Source organism: Anolis carolinensis, chromosome 1, assembly GCF_035594765.1.
Source record: "Anolis carolinensis isolate JA03-04 chromosome 1, rAnoCar3.1.pri, whole genome shotgun sequence".
NCBI classification, from domain to species: Eukaryota; Metazoa; Chordata; class Lepidosauria; order Squamata; family Dactyloidae; genus Anolis; species Anolis carolinensis.
Window position 1 is genome coordinate 142,491,905 of NC_085841.1, and position 22,868 is coordinate 142,514,772.

At 39.7% G+C, this 22,868-nt stretch overlaps 1 protein-coding gene across 1 annotated transcript; it reads left to right on the forward strand.

The window, feature by feature from the left end:
• The first annotated feature begins 6,589 nt into the window (after window positions 1–6,589).
• Window positions 6,590–22,477, forward strand: rsad2 (radical S-adenosyl methionine domain containing 2). The gene is made up of 6 exons (XM_003215411.4): window positions 6,590–7,046; window positions 11,042–11,203; window positions 12,813–13,042; window positions 15,208–15,357; window positions 16,752–16,784; window positions 19,694–22,477. The coding sequence occupies exons 1-6, from the start codon at window positions 6,722–6,724 to the stop codon at window positions 19,856–19,858; spliced, it is 1,065 nt and encodes a 354-aa protein (XP_003215459.2). The 5' UTR covers window positions 6,590–6,721; the 3' UTR covers window positions 19,859–22,477.
• Window positions 22,478–22,868: the final 391 nt, after the last annotated feature.

Genomic DNA, 22,868 nt, shown 5'->3' on the forward strand with positions numbered 1-22,868 from the left:
AAAAGATATGAGGGTTGGTTTCGCAACTAAAAAATCAGAACTGGAAAGAATATGGGAAAAGGGAAATAAAGGGTTAATATCCAGATTATACAAATACATATTAAGTTATAATATGGAGGATAATACAGTCAAGACAATAATGATATCCTGGGCCAAGGACCTAGGTAGGCCAATAGAATTGGATAACTGGGAGTACCTATGGAACAAAGAATTCAAATTCACAATATCTGGATCAATTAGGGAGAATCAATATAAAATGTTTTATAGATGCTATATCACCCCAGCAACATTGGCAAAAATAGATAAATCACAACAAGGTATTTGCTGGAGGTGTAGGAAACAGAAAGGGACATTCATCCACATGTGGTGGACGTGTATGACCATACAGGCATTTTGGGACAAGGTAATTAAAGAGACTAATAAAATGCTACATAATAAGATTTAAAAAAGCCCAGGATTGTGTCTATTAGGTCTACATAGAGAAAACAATAACCAAAAGGACCAAGAAATATACCAATATAGCTTTGCGGCAGCAAGATTGACCATAGCCAAAGACTGGAAAGGGGAAAAAGGTTTAACTAAAAAGGATTGGAGAGAAAGAATGCGGGAATATATGCTAATGGCCAAACTTACCAACAATAGGAAGAACAAAAGTAATGAGGACTTTTTAGAAACATGGAAGCTGGCCATAGCATATCTGAATAAGGAGTCAGTAACATAGAGGAGTTCCATTAGGAATTTAGGGTTACTATTAACAAGGATAGATAAATTGGCTTAAAGGCTTCATAGTGATTCAGGGTTGGAAGTCATGGTGAAGGGTGCACGGGTGTGGGGAAGGGGTTTTATTTTATGTGGGATAGGGGTTTTGGGTGCGTGCAGGGTTTGTTGTGTGTAATACGTTGTATGTTTTTGTTTTGTTTGAATGTTAGGGTAAACTCTTATATTTAATTTCTAAAAAAAAAAATGAGTAGAAACCTGGATTGTGAGTGGTGGATGACATGTGGAAAGAGCAGTTCTATATGTTTTGAGTAACAGATAATAATATGTACTGTGGTAGAATTGGCAGGCTGGTTGACTAATGTAGATATGCATGTACATTTCAAAATGATTGTTATCTGACTATATTTGCGATAATTTGCTGTTTTGTTATGTAACGTTTCATTAATAAACTGTTTACCCACAAAAAAAAAAAAGTGGGCTACAAAGCCATCTTCAACAACAACATGGGATGGACGAAGGATTGGGGGAAATCCAACCCCAAATAGGGAAACAAGTTGTCCAGGAACACCTGGCCTCTCTAAACGAATTCAAGTCCCCAGGGCCAGATCAGCTACATCCAAGAGTATTGAAGGAACTAGCTGAGGTTATTTCAGAACCACTGGCAATTATATATACCTCACAACCTCTGAGGATGTGGGTGAAATGTCAGGAGAGAATACTTCTGGAACATGGCCACACAGCCCAAAAGACATACAACAACCCTGTGATCCCGGCCATGAAAGCCTTTGACAACACAAAGTTTTAAAAACTTGGCATTATATTAAATGTCCTCTTGAGAATAGCAAACCATAGACCACCTACTACAATGCAGTCTCAGTCATGCCAGATCCACAATGGAGGATCTTCTACTAGGGTGTGTGACTGGGCCAGTGGCACTTAGGTGCTTAACCAGGTAACATTTGATCAAGTTTCAGGGCACTGGACATGGTAAACCGAAAGGGAAATCCATGTAAATAAGCTTGATGTCTCATTCTCAAGAACAATACAATGAGTCACAGCAGCAAGGAAATATGAGAGAATGACATTGCCAAGTCAGCCATGAAAAGGAGTAAGAATGATTAACAAATTAGCTGTTGAAAACAATTAGAACACAAATCCTAAACTTGGCATGCAGCTACTAAAACATCCTTCCACCTTATTTAGTCTATGTTCCAATATTGATGTTTGGTTGCCTATCATTGTGGAAGAATATTCAGAAGGGTTTGTAACGGTTTAGTTAATGCAGTGAATTAAGGATCTTCTTGCTTTCAACCTTCTCAGAAAAATGCAGAGTCAAGACAGAGCTAAAGAAGGAAAAGTAAGGAAATGACAATAGGGTTGTTGTATGTTTTCTGGGCTGTATGGCCATGTTCCATAGCAAGTATAAATGTTCAAGCAGTAGAATGAGGTATACAATGAGGGTTAGTTTCCAGTTGATCCTGAAATTTATGTATTAAAGAAGCACCAGATTTTTCAGCATTTTGTTCTATTTTCATCTGATTCAGTCACTGTCCTGACACATTTTCTTCAGAACTACCAAATATATTAGATCTTTATTGTTAGACTAGGGACCTGTTGCTACTGTTCTAACATCTTCAGCCAAAGACTTTCTTCATCCCTTTTCAGAACAAAAATGCCAGTGTGGTGCTCTGGTTTGAGTGCTGGACTCTGGTGTACCTAAAAGAGCACCAGTTGTTGGAATTTGAGACAGTTGTTCCAGGACTCTATAGAATCATCATCATCATCATCATCATCATCATCATCATAGGAGTAGTAGTAGTTCTAAGCTGCATTCATTTTACACTGTAGATGTACCTTATGAGAGAACTGGGTTCAAATCCTTGTTCACCTACTGAGCAAGCCACTGTGATGTCTCAGGCACCTTTGGCCCCGAAGAAGACTTGGGTTTTTTCCCAAGGGAGCAAGATTCAATTCCTTTCCAGATGCCTCCTGTTGACATTTCCGTGCCAGAGCCAATTAGGGATGCCCTTGAGAAGGTGCCGGCTCTTCCTGGCTCTCCGGAGGGGTTGCTGTTTGATAGAAGGGCTTTCTTGAAAACAGACCGCTCTCTAAGGCAAAGTTTAAGAAGTGCCAGATTAGCAGAGCGAGGCGATTGTGGCAAAACCCAGTTCTCTTGGGAAGAATTAGGGAGGCAGGCACCAGGCATGATGTTTTGGAGGCTCAGTTCTCTTGGGAAGTTTTGGGGAGTTTAACACCTGTTTGGGGGGAGCTATGAACTTCATTAAAAGTTATGCGCTGAGAATCTTCTGTGCGGTGTCAACTTAATTTTGGATTAAGAAGTATCGTCGCCTCTTGTTCCTGATTTCCAAGCGGCCTGACGGTGCACTTACTCTGGAGTAGACCGGTGATGGTTTACCTTCTTGCCATGTTGGGACTGCGTTTCAGCTCCTGAGCTTCCAGCTTGCCTTGCTTTGAATCCCTGTTTGGAACATTTCTTCTAAAGGACTCTTTCTGCTCCTTGCTCTTTTCCCCACTCAAAACTCAGACGGAGTTTGAGTGTGCTTCGGATTTTGGATTTTTGAACTCTAATACCAGACATAAGACTTTATATTATTGGACTAAAATTGATCTTTCCTGGAAGATCAATTGCTACTTCTACCTTATTGCTTATTTCCATTTGGAACTTTATTTGCTTTAATAAAGATATTATATGGTTATTGGCTTCTGTGTTGGTTCCCAGTGTTCGCGTCGCTCAGGAGTGTTACAGCCACACTTTCTCAGCCTCAGCAATAGCACAACCTGTTTTCAATAACTCTTGAGAGAGAAAAAAACCCTTCATAGAGTCCTATTACATCAGAGTTGACTTGAAAGCAACAGTAATGGCTTGGCAATGAGGGGTTCCTCTTCACAGGGATCCCCAAACTAAGACCCGTGAGCCCTCCAAGCCCCCGCCCTAAACTTTACAGACTTTGTCCGAAACGACTTGAAGGTACACAACAGACCTAATTAACTGGACTCTCTCATCAGTCCAAAGCAGGCCTACACTTCCCATTGAAATACTGGTAAGTTTATGTTGGTTCAAATTGTTCTGTCATGTTATATATTGTATAGTTCTTTCGTAGCTTTTATTTGCTCTACAAATAAGATCCGTGCAATGTGTATATGCATCTGTTCATGTTTTTTTTCAAACTATAGTCCAACTCCTAACAGTTTGAAGGATGCTGAATTGGCCCTCAGCTTCAAAAGTATGGGGATCTCATGTGTTGTCGTAGGGTTTCATGGCCAAAATCACTGGGTTGCTGTGAGTTTTCCGGGCTGTATGGCCATGTTCCAGAAGCATTCCTTCCTTGTGTTTTGCCTGCACCTATGGCAGGCATCCTCAGAGGTTGTGAGGTCTATTGGAAACTAGGCAAGTGGAGTTTATAGATGTGTGGAATGTTCAGGATGGGGAAAAGAACTCTTGTCTGTTTGAGGCAGGTGCAAATGTTTCAATTGACATTGTGGTTGTTTGAGTTGTCCAGCATTTCTTTGTTCTCAGATAATATGCTGTGTCCAGGTTGGCCCATCAAGTGTTCTGCTATGGCCCACCAAACGCAGCACCCAAACATGAATCAAGGGACATGAAAGGCACTGCAGTCTAATCCAGCTAGAGAAGTCAGCCATCGCAGAACACTTGATGAACCAACCTGGACACAGCATATTATTTGAGAACACATAAATGCTGGACCACTCTAACAACCACCATCTCAGACTACACAGGGAAGCCATTGAAATCCACAAGCATGTGGAAAACAGAAAGGAGGAAACCATGGAAATGAACAAAATCTGGCTACCAGTATTAATAAACTCAAAAGTCAGGTCAGTAAATAAAGAACACAACCCAGAAAACGGGAATTCCAGACATGAATCGATCAGGGCCAGCTAATACCTCCCAAAAAAAGATTCCCCCAGGCAGGAATAAGTCAGGCTTTGAAGCTGCAAGGCTTTTCAATGCTAATCAACATGATTAATTTAAACATTCACACTTGCCTCCAACGGACAAGAATTCTTTCTCCCACCCTGGACCTTCCACAGATACAGTAGAGTCTCACTTATCCAACATAAATGGGCCAGCAGAATGTTGGATAAGCGAAAATGTTGGATAATAAAGAGGGATTAAGGAAAAACCTATTAAACATCAAATTACATTATGATTTTACAAATTAAGCACAAAACATCAAGTTTTACAACAAATTGACAGAAAAAGCAGTCCTATAAACGGTAATGTTATTGTGACACCTCAGGCTGCGTGAGCATTGGGAATCAGACATGAAGGCCAATAAACGATCTAATATCTTTATTAAGGAAATAAAGGAGACAACTAAAAATAAGCAGAGTATATAGTCCAGCAATAGACCTTTCAGGAAAGGTCAAATATAGTCCAGTAATATGAAAGTAGATGTCCAGTATTAGAGTTTAAAGTTTTAAATCCAATAACCGAAACACACTCAAACCTTTAGGCTGTTTGAGTGGGGATTAAGGCAAGATCTGTCAAAGAGTTCCAGGGCTCGAATCTAAAGGCTAGGATGCAAGGCAAGGCAAAGTTAGTCGGGGTAAAGCTAAAACGCTGTCCAGGCTTGACAGGGAGACAAGATGTAATGGCGACAGGGTCATGACTCGGGGGTCTCTGAGATACTACAGTTATGTAGTAATTACTGTAATTACGAATTTAGTACCAAAACATGGCAATGTATTGAAAACACTGACTACAAAAACATTTGACTACTAAAAGGCAAACTGTGTTGGATAATACAGAAGGTTGGATAAGCAAAGGTTGCATAAGCGAGATTCTGCTATATATACCCCCCCTCTTGCCTTGTTTCCAACAGACCTCACAACCTCTGAGGATGCCTGTCATAGATGTGGATGAAACGTCAGGAAAGAATGCTTCTGGAACATGGCCATACAGCCTGGAAAACTCACAACATCCCAGTGATTCCAGCCATGAAAACCTTTGAAAACACATTGGGTAAAGTTGTTCCTCATTTTAAATACTTATCCAAGCCTCACTTATCTAAGTGTAGTCAATGTTTTTAATATATCATGATATTTTGGTGCTAAATTCGTAAATACAGTAATTACAACATAACATTACTGCGTATTGAACTACTTTTTCTGTCAAATTTGTTATATAACATGTTTTGGTGCTTAATTTGTAAAATCATAACCTAATTTGATGTTTAATAGGCTTTTCCTTAATCCCTCCTTATTATCCAAGATATTCGCTTATCCGAGATTCTGCCAGCCTGTTTAGCTCTACACTGGAATAAATGCAGTTTGATGTCACTCCACCATGGCTCAAGGCTATGGAATCGTGGGAGCTGTGGTTGTTTTACAAGATCTTTCGCCTTCTCTGGCCAAGCTTCAAGCCTCAAGACCCCATAGCACTGGGCCATTGGCAGCTCAGGTGGGGTCAACTTGCATTCGTTCCACGGTGTTGCTAGCTGCAGCCAAGGGCGGGCAAGTTATCACAGGAGTAGGTGTCTCCACTTTTTCTTTTCTTTGTGTCAGGAGCAACCGGAGTTGCTTCTGGAGTGAGAGAATTGGCCGTCTGCAAGGACGTTCCCCAGGGGACGCCCAGATGTTTTGATGTTTTACCATCCTTGTGGGAGGCATCTCTCATGTCCCCGCATGGAGCTGGAGCTGATAGAGGGAGCTCATCCACGCTCTCCCCGGGTGGGATTCGAACCTGGCCGCCTTCAGGTCAGCAACCCAACCTTCAAGTCGCAAGGCTTTTATCCCCTAGGCCACCGGAGGCTCCGTGTCTCCACTGAAGCCTGTTTACACAAGCCTCCCCTTGGGTCCCCAGCTGGGGAAGAGGAAACCGAAACTGGGTTTTTCCTCCTCTCCCTCTTCTCCCTGAGCGAGGGTCACATGCGTCCCGTTATCGCGAAGCCTCAAAAGGCGGCGTGCCACTCCTCCCAGGCACAGAGCCTCCTGAGTCGCTTCTGGGGACGCCGCGATGTTGGCCCCTCCGCTCCGCCTCCTGCGCCTCTTGCGCCTCGCCCTGGCCGCCTTCTGGAGCAGCTACCTGGCGCCCACCTGCCTCTGGCTCTCCGCCCTTCCGCGGCGCCCCTCCTCGCTTGCCGCCCCTGCCAAAGCCACGCCTGAGGACAGCACCACCACCACGCCGCCGCCGCCGCCGCCCCTGGTGCCGCTGAGCGTGAATTACCACTTCACCCGGCAATGCAACTACCAGTGCGGCTTCTGCTTCCACACGGCCAAGACCTCCTTCGTGCTGCCCCTGGAGGAAGCCCAGCGGGGGCTCCGCCTGCTCAAGGAGGCCGGTGAGGGAGACAAGGGGGCTGGGTTACTGTGAATTTTCCTTGCTATATGGCCATGTTCCAGAAGCATTCTCTCCTGACGTTTTGCCCACATCTATGGCAGGCATCCTCAAGAGGTTGTGAGGTCTGTTGGAAACTAGGCAAGTGGGATTCATATATTTGTGGAAGGTCCAGGGTGGGAAAAAAGAACTATTGCCTGTTTGAGGCAAGTGTGAATGTTTCAGTTGGTCACCTTGATTAGCATGGAATGGCTTTGCAGCTTCAAAACCTGGCTGGGGAAATCCTTTGTTGGGAGGTGTTAACTAGCCCTGATCATTTCTTGTCTGGATTTCCCCTGTTTTCTCTGTGTTGTTCTTTATTTGCTCTCTTGATTTTTAAATAGTTATCAGATCTGCCATTTAGTTTGGTATTTGAAATGTCCCTCATATTTTCCATTGCAGTCAAATGCTTTTGTGTGTCAATGTTCCTGATTCACTGGCCAGCAGCTGTCTAGATGTTCATGTGTCCAATGGTCAAAATACTTGATGTATCGCATGGTCAGATGCAACAACTTGCCCTTTTTCTTGTATAGCCAAAGGAATCAATTGGTATCTGAGCCCACTGGAAAGTGCATCCATTTTGGCCATTGATTTATCTTGAGTATTTGTACAGAGGTCTTTATCCTGTCTTTATAGTGTCAAGATAGGCTTGAGAACACAAGTTATTGTTCTAAGTAAGGCTCTCTGGAAAATCTATACAAAACCAAAGGGTGCCAATTGTTGTATTCAAATAATTGACAGCCAGACCTCATCTGTACATCTGCAGTTTAAACCTGAGCAGGCACACGGCTTGGGCTACAAAAGGACCTATGGTCAGGATTCATTATGTAAATGAATGATTGTTCACTTACGAGTGGCAGTCCTACTGGGAGCATTCAAAGTTTTACCCATGTTAGTCTGTTTCACCATTCAAAGAAATCTTATAGCACCTTTGAAACTGAACACAAGAGGTTTGTAGGAAAAGGTCATACTAGAGAAAAAATCCACTTAAAATCCGGTTTCTGCCTCCTGCAGAATTCTGGAGTTTGTAGTTTAGTGAGGCTGTTCAGGGCTCTTCCCTAAACTACAAATCCCAGAATTCTGCAGGAGGCAGAAACCGGATTTAAGTGGATTATTTATCTAGTGTGATGAGGTCACAACGAGTCTACTTCACCAGATGCACGCCCATCTTCAAATGCTTCTGATAAAGTCTGCAACACTCAAAAAACTGAGAATTCCAGGCAAGAAACAATCAGAGCCAGCTAACACCTCCTAACAAAGGATGGCAGGAAGCAGCCAGGCTTTGTATCTGCAAGGCCATTAAATACTAATCAAGGTGGCCAATTGCAACATTCACGCTTACCTCAAACAAACAATAGTTCTTTCTCCCACCCTGGACATTCCACAGATATATAAACCCCACTTGCCCAGTTTCAACAGACCTCGCAACCTCTGATGCTGCCTGCCATAGATGTGGGTGAAACATCAGGAGAGAATCTGAACATGGCCATACAGCCCAGAAAACTCACAGCAACCCAACAAACATAGGTTTGTTCTTAAGTTACATTTGTACGTAAGTCGGAACAGGTACACTTTCAAGTTTAAGTACAAGAAAATATATGGATGGATAGATAGATACTGATATACGCAGGTGGGTCAAAAGATTTTGCCTCCTGTGTCATAAAAACGTTATGCCTGAACTTATCACAGCAGAAGTTTCTACAGATCATAGCCTGAACTATCCTGTACTCAAAACTACAGTTCAACATAGTCAACATCAATGTGTACGCATTTGCATCATTGTTTAACCCAGGCATCAAAACCGTTTTGGTAAAATTCGGGATTTTGCTTTGTGACCCATGATTTTAAAGCTGTTTTAACATCATTCAAGTCATTGAATTTGAAATCACATAGGTTGTCATTCTGAGGTTCAAAAAGACCCTTGTGCTATGAATTGCTGACCTGAAGGTTGGTTTGCTGACCTGAAGGTTTCCGGTTCAAATCCGGGAGACAGGGTGAGCTCCTATCTGTCAGCTGTAGCTTTTGGGGACATGAGAGTAGCCTCCCAACAGGATGGTAACACATCCAGGCACCCCCTGGGCAACATCTCTGTAGACAGCCAATTTTCTCACACCAGAAGCGACTTTTAGTATGTTCTCAAGTCACTTCTGACGTGATAAAAAATGCTGCGCTTACAATGTTTCATGGTGTGCCTCCTATACTGTAGAATGAATGCAGCTTAACACTTGTTAACTGGTCTGACTCAGTGCTATGGAATAATGAGGGTTGTAGTTTGGTGAGGCAGTAGTCCTCTCGGGCAGAGAAGGCTAAAGACCTTGAGTTTGTGGCATTGGGCCACTGCAATTAGCTGGTGCCAAACTACATTCATTCTACAATGTAGATGCATCCCTAGGCAAAAGTCAGTGGCTACAGTTTCTCCTGGCTTGTGTGATCCTCTTTAATGATCACACAATTTGATGTGGCTTGGCCAGATGTCCTGGGATTTTTTTAAAATCTGAAATGTTGGAGGACATGTGGTGTTTGGGACCTGCTCCACTTTTGCCTGTGATGAGAGGACATAGCAGAGGTCATTTGCAGAGGGAGGGAGAAAATATTCATTACATATCTTCACTACATCTCAGTCTGGCATAAACAGGGTGTGCATCTACACTGTGCTATTAATGCAGTTTGACACCACTTTAACTCCCTTGGCACTATGCTGTGGAATCTTGGGAGTTGTAGTTTGATGGGGCACCAACACTCTTGCAGAGAAGGCTAAAGATCTCATAAAATGATATGGCAGTTAAAGTGATGTCAAATTGCATCAATTCCACAGCTTATGTGCCCAGAATTGGGGAATGTTACTGTTTCCATATCTATTGACCGAATTTAATTAGAATTAGAGTAGATTTTGTTTTTGCTCATTGTATGGCACCTGTTCCTGGCAATTTTTCCTCTGAGTGCAGCTCCCCTTTCACCTTCTAAAACTGGAGTTCATTTTCCCATGGTTCTTCCTTGAATGCATCTGTAGTTCTTTCGTCTCTTTTATATATTTCTTCTGCATACTGTTTGTGTTGTCCTTCCTCTTGATCATGTAATGTTTTCTTTTTGTAGGTCATAGAGCCTCCTTACTCTTAGTTTAAATTTCCCTTTGATTTCTCAGATTTTGTGAAAGAGAGCTCTTGTTCTTCATTTTTTGTTGTTCTGTTTTTCTGCATTGATTATGATAGAAGTAATCCTTGTTCCTATGCCCAGGTCACTGAACTGTTGCATCGGGACTTTATTTCAGTTACTTTTCACTTTTGCTTCTTGTCTGTCCTTAACTACTTGAAAAATTCCACCTATTGCTTCTTTTTCTTTTAAGAGTTTTTTTCCATTCTGCCTTGACAATATCCCCAGCTTCAGACCAGAGTTCTTTTATCTCCCAGTCATTTATGCCCACCATAATTCGGGTCAATAGCATAAATCTATTTCTACATTATTTTTAAATTCTACAGGGATGTCGGGGAGCCTCCAGTGGCGCAGTGTGTTAAAGCGCTGAGCTGCTAAACTTGCAGACCAAAAGGTCACAGGTGTGAATCCCGGGAGCGGAGTGAGCACCTGCTGTTAGTTCCAGCTTCTGCCAACCTAGCAGTTTGAAAACATGCAAATGTCAGTAGATGAGTAGGTACCGCTCAGGCGGGAAGGTAATGATGCTCCATGCAGTAATGCCAGCCACATGACCTTGGAGGTGTCTACGGACAACGCTGGCTCTTCAGCTTAGAAATTGAGATAAGCACCAGCCCTCAGAGTCGGACACGACTGGACTTAACATCAGGGAAAACCTTTACCTTTACTACAGGGATGTTATGGCTCTTTTAGTTCACTTTCTGGTTTTTCTTCTTTACTGTCTTGCCCTAAAGTATAAGTGTATATATGCATGCATGTTTGAACATATATTTCACTTACTTTCTCTTTCTCTTTCTTTTGGACACATTCTAGGTATGGAGAAAATAAATTTTTCAGGAGGAGAACCATTTCTCCATGAGAGAGGCAACTTTGTTGGGAAGCTGGTTCAGTTTTGCAAACAGGAGCTGAAGCTGCCAAGTGTGAGCATTGTCAGCAATGGCAGCATGATTAAAGAAAGATGGTTTAAACATTATGGTAAGAAAACCAAGATTTAGATGCTGCCTTCTCTTAATCTTTCTTCTATAACAAGAATGGAAAATATGCAGTTCCTCCCATTCTCCCCCAGGGAGATAGGGCAGGTTACAAATAAAGTTATTATTGTTATCATCATCATCATCATCATCATCATTTGATATACAACAGGATTAGTTCACAGCAAACAAGATCACTATGCTGGCTTTTGTATTGTTTCTAGGACTATGTGATGTATCGGCAGATAATGCATGCAGATCCGAGTAGGGTGGCCTTTTGCAGTTGACAGATGGTAATTTTGTCAGCGTCTCTTGTTTTAAAGTGCTGACCCAATGTGCTGATCACTACTGGGACCACCTTTACTGGCTTGTGCCAGAGTCTTTGCAGTTGCAGTTGTTGTTGTTGGGCCTGTTCCATAACCCTTGATAAAGAGCTCTAAAAGTTACAATCAAACAAATAGACAGACCCATGACTACCAAGCCCGTTGTATAATGTGTTTATTGAACTGAGTCATTATTTGGGGAAGGGACACAAACCTTGGATACATAAATGAGTAGAATGGAGTATCCTGAGACTAGACTGATTGACTGGCCAGCAACCACATAAAACAAGAAGTGTAGTCATTCCTCTATATCCACAGATTCTGCATCCACAGATTCAACCATCTAAGTTTTGAAAATTTTCAGAAAGCCTTCCAAAAAAGCAAAGCTTGATTTTATATATGGTTTGCAGTTTTTCTATACCATTATATATAATGCAATCTAAGCACCCATTGATTTTGATATCTGCAGGGGTCCTGGAACCAAACTCCCAATGAATACCAGCGTCCCACTGTAAATGTGACTACTTACCCACATACTAACCATTCTGATTGGTATTGTTTTGGCTACAGAAAGGCAAGAGAATGTGGTATAGTGTTCTGAGTTTTGGACAAGGACTCTGGAAGATCAGGATTTGAATCTCCTTGTAGCCATGGAAACCTCTTGAGTAACCTTGGGCAAGTCAGCCTCTCTCAGAGGAAGGCAATGGCAAAAGTCTGAACAACTCTCTCTAGGAAACATCCACAATATGTTCACCTTTGGGTCACCATAAAATAGAAATGACTTGAAGGCACACAACAATGAGAATACACAGACATTGGGGTTGGGGACTTTCAGCAGATATTAGGTAACTCCAGAATTTGCAGCAGACATGAAGAAACACGAATAGCATATAAACAAATCTTGGAAAGTGAACACATAGATAACCCAACAATGGATTGTCTGAAACATTAGCTTTCAGTTTCCATCATTTCTTGCTATTGGTTATACTGACTAGGGCTGATGGGAGCTGGATTTTGCTGATCTCTAGTGTACCACTGGTGATGTATCTATCTCTGGGATGTGCAAGAAATCACAATAATTTTTTCCCACAATACAGGACCATTCTTTGCTTGGTAATTCTAGTTAAAATGTTCTATCTCTAGGTTTTAAAGCAGTAAATTCTACCTTCCAAGCTAGTAAGATAAATGATGCACATCTATGAAAATGAGCCTATGTTTGTGGCTGAGTAAAACTGGTTGGCGAATGGTGGGTAATTGATGCTGAACACTGATGTATTCTCTGCTTTTCAGGGGAATATCTTGACATTCTTGCAGTGTCTTGTGACAGCTTCTTTGAGGAAGTCAATGTCTTGATTGGCCGTGGGCAAAAAGGGAAAAACCACATTGAAAATCTTCATAAATTGAAGCAGTGGTGCCAATGTTATGGGGTGGCATTCAAGATCAACTCTGTGATTAACCGGTTTAATATGGAAGAAGATATGAATGAGCAGATCAGAGCTCTAAATCCTGTCCGCTGGAAGGTAAGAATCTTTCTTTTTGCAAAATATGTGAGCTGTTCAGTTAGTCATGTACTAGATTTTTTGCTTTTGTATTTTATGTTTTTTCACAGTGGTTCTCAACTTGGGGTTCCCAGATGTTTTTGGCTTTCAATTCCCAGAAATCTTGATGGCTGGTAAACTGGCTGGGATTTCTGGGAGTTGTAGGCACAAAACATCTGGGAACCCCATGTTGAGAACCACTGCTTTAGAACAATGGTTCTCAACCTTTGGTCTTCCAGGTGTTTGGATTTCAGCTGTCACAATTCCTAACAGTTGATAAGCTAGCTGAGATTTCTGGGAGTTGAAGTCCAAAACACCTGGAGAATCAAAGGTTGAGAACCACTGTTTTGGAACATGGAAGCTAGTGACTTTTCTTACTGCTATATGCACAGTTGAAGCCCATAGGATCACTTGAATTATTCTAAGTGGTTGAGCTTCAACTCTTCCCTGAAATATGGTTAAACCACATACTGCATTAAAGCATCACCAATACAGTGATTTTACAATGATGTATGGTATAATTGATTTGGTCATCCTTTTCTATACTGTATTCTATAAGATACATATTTTAAGAGGCATGGGGTTTCTGCTACATATCTCCTCCATGACTTTTCAGAGCATGGGTATGAAGTGATTTCATTGTGTCATGTCTTTTCCCTTCCTATTGCATATAACCAGGAGCTGAATGTCATACAACAGGGATGGGCAAAGTCTAGCCTTCTATATGTGGCTGGATGGCAGTTCCCATCAGAACTGCATGATTAGTGGAAAAACGTCCAATCTGGAAAGAATTATATCAGATCCCACCCACTTTACTTTGGATTTATTGCCTATACCTCAGTTGGTAGTTGTAATGGCCCCCTACATAACCTTGGACATTTTGAAAGGCCAATTGAAGTGACTTCCTGCTATGTTTCAGTGCGATCAACTCATTAAAATGAGTGCAAATGTAACCTTGGGCAAAAATGTGAAAATACCAAGACCCAGCACATTTAATTTGTGACTTTCTTAAGGCCTCCCTGTGTGATCTCAACACTGTGTTTTCCATCCATTTTTAATTCTTAATTTTTAAATGAGAAAGCTCACATTAGGGGGCAATTGTAACATGTGGTTTTTTATGCCTAGCAGAGGCGTTATTTTAAATTTTAGGCTATACCTCTCAGAATCCAGTTGTTAGCATAGCTACCAAATTCTGGGAGAATACTAGTATATTTTTTCAGTTCTGAGACACACTTTTCCCTATATAATTCCCTTTAAAAATTGGATGTGTCTTAGAATCGCATGTGCATCTTATGTACTTTTGTGGTGGTATTGAAATTGGGGTGTGTCTTATAATAGATGCTGTCTTACAATTGAAGAAACACTGTATTTCTAGGCTTCGCTTGTGGCATATTGGCAGAGATACTTTAACTGTTTATCTCAAAATGTCCTTAGTTTCCAATAGGTGGCAGTAAAATTGTGAAAATGTTCTGAAAAGCCCTCCTTGCTTCCATGCTAGGGATACACAACAAGATTTGTGTAATATTCATCCCAAACACAGGGCTTATGTGTATAAATATCAGCACTTAATGATTCTTCTTATAAAATCATCATGGTTCCATATTTGAAGTGTTCTGAATCTCACTATTTCCTAAATTTTGCCTTAGGTTCCATTTGTATCCATTGTAGGTAATAAGATTTTGCAAGAGTTGATCACATTGAAACATTACTAAAAGCAGCAAGAAGTGATTCAAACTGGTGTCTGGAATGATTAGAGCTGCAGGTTTTGCTTTTACTTTTGATTAACCAGTTAGTTAATCAATTACTCTATTTTAAATATTTTGATCAACTAAAAATATTGCAATAGAAGCAGTGGTAGAGACAGAAGGCTGGGCTTGTTGGGCAAAAACATTGGAAGACATAGCTATATGTTCCATATTATGGCCATGCTGGCTGGGGGATTCTGGGACTTTGGAGAAAAACAAAACTCAATGGGTGTGTCCTCTTGTGCCTGACAGCTTTGCACTAGTGAGTTTCCAATAACTATAGTGCGGTTATCCCAGTGCTGTTTTCCTCCATGAAAGAGACAGCCAGACACATTATTGTTTTCCACAATAATTGTGAGAGGCAAACATCCTCTCTGACTCATTCCACTTGATGTCTCCTAGGTATTTCAGTGTCTTCTGATTGAAGGGGAAAACTCAGGGGAGGATGCTCTGAGAGAAGCAGAAAGATTTGTCATCAGCGATGAAGATTTTGAACAATTCCTTAAGCGTCATCAAGGTCTCTCATGCTTAGTGCCTGAATCTAACCAAAAGGTGAAGTTATAATGACTAGTGTTCATACATCCTGAAAGCAAGATATTTTATCAGAGCATTTATTTATTTATTTATTTATTTGCAACATTTATATACCGCCCTTCTCACCCCGAAGGGGACTCAGGGCGGTTTACAAGTATATATACATACAATATATTATATTATACAACTATATCGCAATATTATTAGTAATATTGCATGTAATATAAATATACAATTATAATAGTGAAATAGTGAGTACTAGGAACTCAATTGCTAATTATTTTGTTAGCATTCTGAAAGATGCTTGCTAAGAACAATAGCTGGGTTTCTTATTTTCTGTGGTTTCTGCAAAGCGTTTTATGGGCAGGAAAGGGTATTTGTCCGAATGCTTGCAAGTTTACTTTGTGTACTTGTAAGAACTCTTCACTGGGATAAGACTTAGAGGGCCAAACAGTATAGAAGGTTTATGACAATAAGAGGATGCCACAAGTGTTACAACAGCATCCACAACATTGCCTCGGAGTGTGATGGAGTCTCTTTTTCTGAGGTTTTTAAACAGCGGTTGGATGGCCATCTGCTGGTAGTTATTTGATGGTGTATTCCTGCATGGCTGAATAGGGTTGGACGGGTGGCTCTTGTGGTGTCTTCCAACTTTCTGATTCCACTCTGCTGCATTGTTTTTTTTTAAGCATAATATAGTTTAAATTTTAAATAGCAATCAAAATTGCAGTTACATAACCTCCACTGCTGAAGAATGCTGCAAACAAAATGTACATTTTACAGCCATTTTTTGGAAGAGTAGCAACAGGGATGAAAGCTGGTGTGGAGTAGTGCTTGAGTGTTGGACTAGTGGTACATCTATGCTGTAGAATTAATTCAGTATGACATCACTTTAACTGCCATGTCTCAACGCTATCGAGTCACAGAAGTTGTAGTTTTACCTTCTTGGCTAAAGAGTGTCAATGCAAAAATACAAAGCCCAAGATTCCACAACATAGAGTCATGACTATTATAGTGGTGTCAAAACCGCATTGATTCTGCAGTGTACGATTCCTCTGAAGCTGAGAACGTGATTTGCTTGACGACACTTTCTGGGTTTATACAGCTCTGGGTGCTTTGAACCTAGTCTCCAGAGCTGTGGTCTAACACTCAGAGCCTTACACCATGCTGGGTCTCACAGAATGCAATATATTAAAATTATATATTTTATGTTTTTGAAAAGCAAATTTCTAGCTCTTATGGTGTGCAGATGAGTGCTGCCTTCTGTCTGTAGTTTCCATTACGTTATATGAGAAAGTAAAACAAAAATAAAAGCTATACCGGTCTCGTAAAATGAGTCATTATTAGTCATAATCATGTTTTTAACATAACATTGTTGTCATTAAATAGTTTAATTATTCCTCTTTTAACAGATGAAAGATTCATACTTAATTCTGGATGAATACGTAAGTCTTTTTATACTATTAATTCATTCACCCTATAACCACACTTAGAAAATATGACTTCATTTATGAACAAAGGACTTTGTTGATACTTTACCCTAGGAAAACAGACACCAGCCCCTGCTTGATTCAGACCAAGTCTCACTGAAATCAGTATGGTGTATTTATAATTCAGTATTAAATAGCTAATAAAATATTTTATGGCCCCATATCTGCAGGACTAGTATGGGTGGTCAACATCCTATTTCCTTGATCAACATCCTATTTACATGATAGTTATAATCCCAGTTATGTGTCTAATAGTACTTTAAATAGCACCATGATGGCCTAATTGTATCCTGAGTACCTTGTGTTCGATCCGGACTACCTAACCCTAATTGGAGGGAACCTCTGTGGAGGATGAGCTGTTAAGTTTGCAAAAGAAAATATAGCACAATACTGAAGGAACAAGTTCCCCCTTTGATTGGTTAATGGGTTGGTTACCTTCCATCCTATGAATTAAATACCCTTTACTGTTGCTCTGCTTCTTGGGATTGCTTACAGTGCTAGTGTTGTGCTGTTTACCTATTATTGTTAAATTCCTTCAAAATCGCTTAACTACTTAGGACCATGAGAGGAAAGCCTCATTTACAATGTTTACCAAACAAAGGTGATGCTTCCTCATGTAGAAGTTGGAGCATCCGAGGGGAGAATGAAGGGGTCAGTAAGATCATACAGACATTATCACCTGCATGATGCTAATTGAGACAATAGGGGGCACCATGTGATCAGGAAATGAATAGTATGTTGTTTTTTGCCTGCTTAAGAGAAAAGTTACTTTTTGTACATGTCATCTCACATGCTGTTTCTGTACCAATAAAATATGTAGTGCCTTAAAATGCTTTGGATGTAAGCCAAGAGTATAAATATTATGTGTGAATGTGCCATGGGGGTCTTCGGGAATTTGTGTTATAGTGATCCACCCGAGGTCCCAGCTGAAGAAACCTGTATTTTTTCCACTCCAGAGGAAGGCCTGGTGTGTTTCCTAAAAACCCACTATAGCACAACAAAAGGCCCTTTCTAGGCATTTTCTGAGTCCTTTGGCAGGGTTTTTCAAAATAATATAATTTATAATAATTCATTAGACATTTTCCAAACATCTTTGAACTCATGTTATACTGCTTTTTAAGACAGGAAACAAATTTCACTTTAGTCCAATTTTTGGTCCATTGTTCTCACAAACAAGTGTTACGTAAATTTACCAGCATTCCATGGTTTCATGCTGATCTTTTTGCTTATGATTTAAATCAGTGTGGTCCAACCTTTAGTTACCCAAGGGCCAATCAAACTTTAGTATAGGAATGTGAGGGCCAGAGACATTCCAGAAAGAAAACGAATTACATAATTAATATTAAATTACATAATTAAAATATTTTCTAGTAAGAAGGGCAAGGGCCAACAAAAATGAATTGGTGGGCCGCATGTGGCCCGCGGGCCACAAGTTGGGCCACATTGATTTAAATGATATAGTTCCCACAGTCCCATAAAAATGTCATATCACATTCCATGCAAAATGGACTGCAAAGAGCAATTTTCAGTTTTAAAAAGACAGATTACGGTTGGGTCTAAAACTTGCATGAAAATATAAGGGATCTCATTCATATCATAGAGATATCATATGAGGAATCATAAATATCACATTTGTTCAACATTTGTTCCTAAATGTTAATCAAAGAACAAAAATTGCATATGGTAAATCCAAAAGATGTGAGTCAAGGAAATATGCATAGTGTTGACATAAAAGTTAATTTTTGGATTACAGCTCCCAGGAGCTACTATTTTTGGCAGTATTGATGCCCAGAAACATAGCATAACTTCTCTAACCTCTGGTGTATAATCATATGCAACAACAAGCGCTTCTTGGTCTGGAGTTAAGCAGTAGGGCAGGGGTCCTCAAACTTTTTAAGCCGAGGGTTGGTCCACAATCCTTCAGACTGTTGAGGGGCCGGATTATCATTTGAAAAAGAAATACAAACAAATTCCGATGCACACTGCACATGTCTTATTTGTAGTGCAAAAACAACAACAACGACAACAACAACAACAAGAACAATGAAAGAACAATACAATATTTAAAAATAAAAACAATTTTAACCAACATACATTGATCAGGATTTCAATGGGAAGTGTGCTCCTGCTTCTGGCCAATGAGATAGTCAAGTTAATTAGGGTTGTTGTTGTTGTTGTTGTTGTTGTGTGCCTTCAAGTCATTTCAGACTTTGGGTGAGCCTAAGTCTAAAATTTATTTATTTATTTATTATTTACTGCATTTATTTACTACATTTGTATCACACCCTTCTCACCCCAAAGGGGACTCAGAGTGGCTTACAAATTATATGTACATACAATATATTATATTATTAGCATAGCACAATATTAGCATTATATATTACTATATTGAACTATACCACAATACTGTTATATTATTAGTAATATTATATGTAATATAGAATATATAATTAATATTATTATATGGTATTATTATTAGTGTTATACTGTATTACATTATAATATTATTATCAATATTATATGTATATACAATATATTATATTATAAAACTGAGGGCGGGGGCCAGGTAAATGACATCGGAGGGCCGCATCCGGCCCCCGGGCCTTAGTTTGGGGACCCCTGCAGTAGGGCATTCTATTACCATTAACATAAAATGGTTCAGCTACAGGTCATGTAATTTTTGGATAATAATTATGTTGTTGTTAATTGTCATCAAACTTACACTATGAATGTGAGACCTCCAAGTCATCCTGTTATCAACAATCCTGCTCAGGCCTTCCAGACTTAAGTCCATGGTTTCGTCTATCCAACTCTGTGATTAGCTATCTGCTCTTAAAATTTTGTTCTCTGTGATTTTTTTCCAGATGCGCTTTCTGAACTGTGTAAATGGGCGGAAAGAGCCTTCCCGCTCTATCTTGGATGTGGGTGTGCAAGATGCTATACAATTCAGTGGATTTGATGAAAAGATGTTTCTCAAGCGAGGAGGGAAATACGTCTGGAGCAAAGTGGATATGGCACTCGAATGGTGATCAGACTTTGCAAGTGCACTGAAACCCTGAGAACTACTTTAATCTACTCTACAAGAAAACCCCCTGAGATTCTGAACAGCTGCTGTTCTACCAAGCTATTCTGCAACATTGAATATTCCAATGAACGTTGCTTACAGGCACAGAGTTGCACACAATTGGGAATTAGGCTTCCTTCACTTTAAATAAGCAATTGTGCTAGCAATAAATACAAAATGGAATACATGTTGGTTTAGGAAAAAGGTCTCTCCAAAGAACCACACTTGGATTTGCTGAGAGATTTGGTTTGCCCAAATTGGCTTTCATTTCTCTCAGAACTAAGATGACTTTTACATGTAGCATCTAAGGCCACTGAGGCCTAGCATAACAAAAAAGAAGAAGGAAATGGCAAATGTGGACAGAGATTTGAGTGTTGAGATACTCAAGTATGAAGGTGCAATTGTTATAAATACTGTACTAGGTATTGTTAAGCAAAGGAAGAATATGATGGGACACTAGATAGTCCCGGTCATTGCCAACGCATTAGGGAATGAAACTACAACCCCCATATCCCTAGTGGAGTGGCGGCATATAAGTTTAAATAATACATAAATAAATATCCATACTCTTAGACTTTGGGTAGATACACAAAACCACAAATAATAGTGAACCTCATTTAAATAAAAGGTATCCAACCTATAAATATAATTGAATTGCACTTCAGGACCCAGCAAATGCTTAGAGGGGCTCTATTTGGCCAGAAGTTGATAAAACTGCAGATACCAGTTCCACTGATATATGGATCATATTGTATTAAGAATATAAGACAATCTTCAAAAGATTTGTGACTCAATACATGGAATCCTATTCATCATTGTAATGAAAAAGAAGGACTGAAGAGAAAATTCCAGACCCACCAAGAACATAGCTGTGGCTATGGAGGTTTGAAACACCTACCTGGTGAACAGCTTTCCAAAGAAATAAAATGGCACAGCACTTTTTGATATGTAGGATTGACATGTGTCCAGAACTTTTTAACCAATAATTAATCACTTTCCACAATTCTGTGTGCCAGGAGCTGGTACAATATCTGTGCCATATTACTATTGTATTAGCATCATTTTCTGGAAACTTGTAGCAGACTGGCAGTTTGATGGCTTTCAGAGCAAATTACACTCGAGTCCCAGTAATGAGCTGGCTGGCACAAGTCTTAATGTGTTTCTAAGGCCGTTCAGTTACCTCAGGTTATTATTCTTTTGTGTTCATTGATTAATTTGATGTGTTGAAATAATGGTGTTTCATGCTCCTTGTATTGTATTCAGAATGCACTTTCTTGGCATTGTGTCTCAATTAATTTAGTTTTACATTTAAAAGACTAACTGTGAAATTTGTATTTTTCTAGTTTTGCACATGACCTATATTATAGCTAAATGTAAAAAAAAAAAACAGTTTTCTATATTTTTTTTAAAAAAGGTGGATTAGACTATGCAATTACAGATGGTGTTGTGTGTGTGTGTGTGAGAGAGAGTATTTTAATACAGAGGTGTAAGAACATAAAGCATCAGATATCATTAAATAGTGTTATTAAAATATGTTGCTCTCTCTTTGACAATGTTTTGATATTAGAAACCTCACATTTTCGGCATGTTTATGAACCCTTATAGCAAGGGTAGGGAGTATGTACAGCAGGGGTCCCCAAACTAAGGCCCGGGGGCCGGATGCGGCCCTCCGAGGTCATTTACCTGGCCCCCGCCCTCAGTTTTATAATATAATATATTGTATATACATATAATATTGACAATATTATAATGTAATACAATATAACACTAATAATAATACCATATAATAATATTAATTATATATTCTATATTACATATAATATTACTAATAATATTACAGTATAGTGGTATAGTTCAATATAGTAACATATAATGCTAATATTGTGCTATGCTAATAATATAATATATTGTATGTACAGTAGAGTCTCACTTATCCAGCACTCGCTTATCCAACGTTCTGGATTATCCAACGCATTTTTGTGGTCAATGTTTTCAATACATCATGATATTTTGGTGCTAAATTCGTAAATACAGTAATTATTACATAGCATTACTGCGTATTGAACTACTTTTTCTGCCAAATTTGTTGTATAACCTGATGTTTTGGTGCTTAATTTGTAAAATAATAACCTAATTTGATGTTTAATAGGCTTTTCCTTAATGCCTCCTTATTATCCAACATATTCGCTTATCCAACATTCTGCCGGCCCGTTTATGTTGAATAAGTGAGACTCTACTATACATATAATTTGTAAGCCACTCTGAGTCCCCTTTGGGGTGAGAAGAGTGTGATACAAATGTAGTAAATAAATGCAGTAAATAAATAAATAATAAATAAATACATTTTAGACTTAGGCTCGCCCAAAGTCTGAAATGACTTGAAGGCACACAACAACAACAACAACAACAATCATAATTAACTTGACTATCTCATTGGCCAGAAGCAGGAGCACACTTCCCATTGAAATCCTGATAAATGTATGTTGGGTTAAAATTGTTTTTATTTTTAAATATTGTATTGTTCTTTCATTGTTCTTCTTGTTGTTGTTTTTGCACTACAAATAAGACATGTGCAGTGTGCATCGGAATTTGTTTGTTTGTTTTTTTTCAAATGATAATCCGGCCCCTCAACAGTCTGAAGGATTGTGGACCGGCCCTCGGATTAAAAAGTTTGAGGACCCCTGATGTACAGTAACTGAACATCCAGGTGCAGTTGGATTGCAGTTTCCACCATTTCTGACCATTGGATATCAGAATTGGGGCTGACTGGGCTTGTCATACAACAACATCTGGAGGGCAGTAGGTTACCCATACTGTATTATTAGTAAATTTGGAGACAAGTAATTCTGGTATAGTTAATTATTCCATTGATTATACGAGTGTTGAATAAAAAGTAATGCCGCCACCTTCGAACTCAACAGATGGCAGTACTGGTATGTGGCAGGTACTGGCTTGTTCAGTAGACTCTCCTCTAC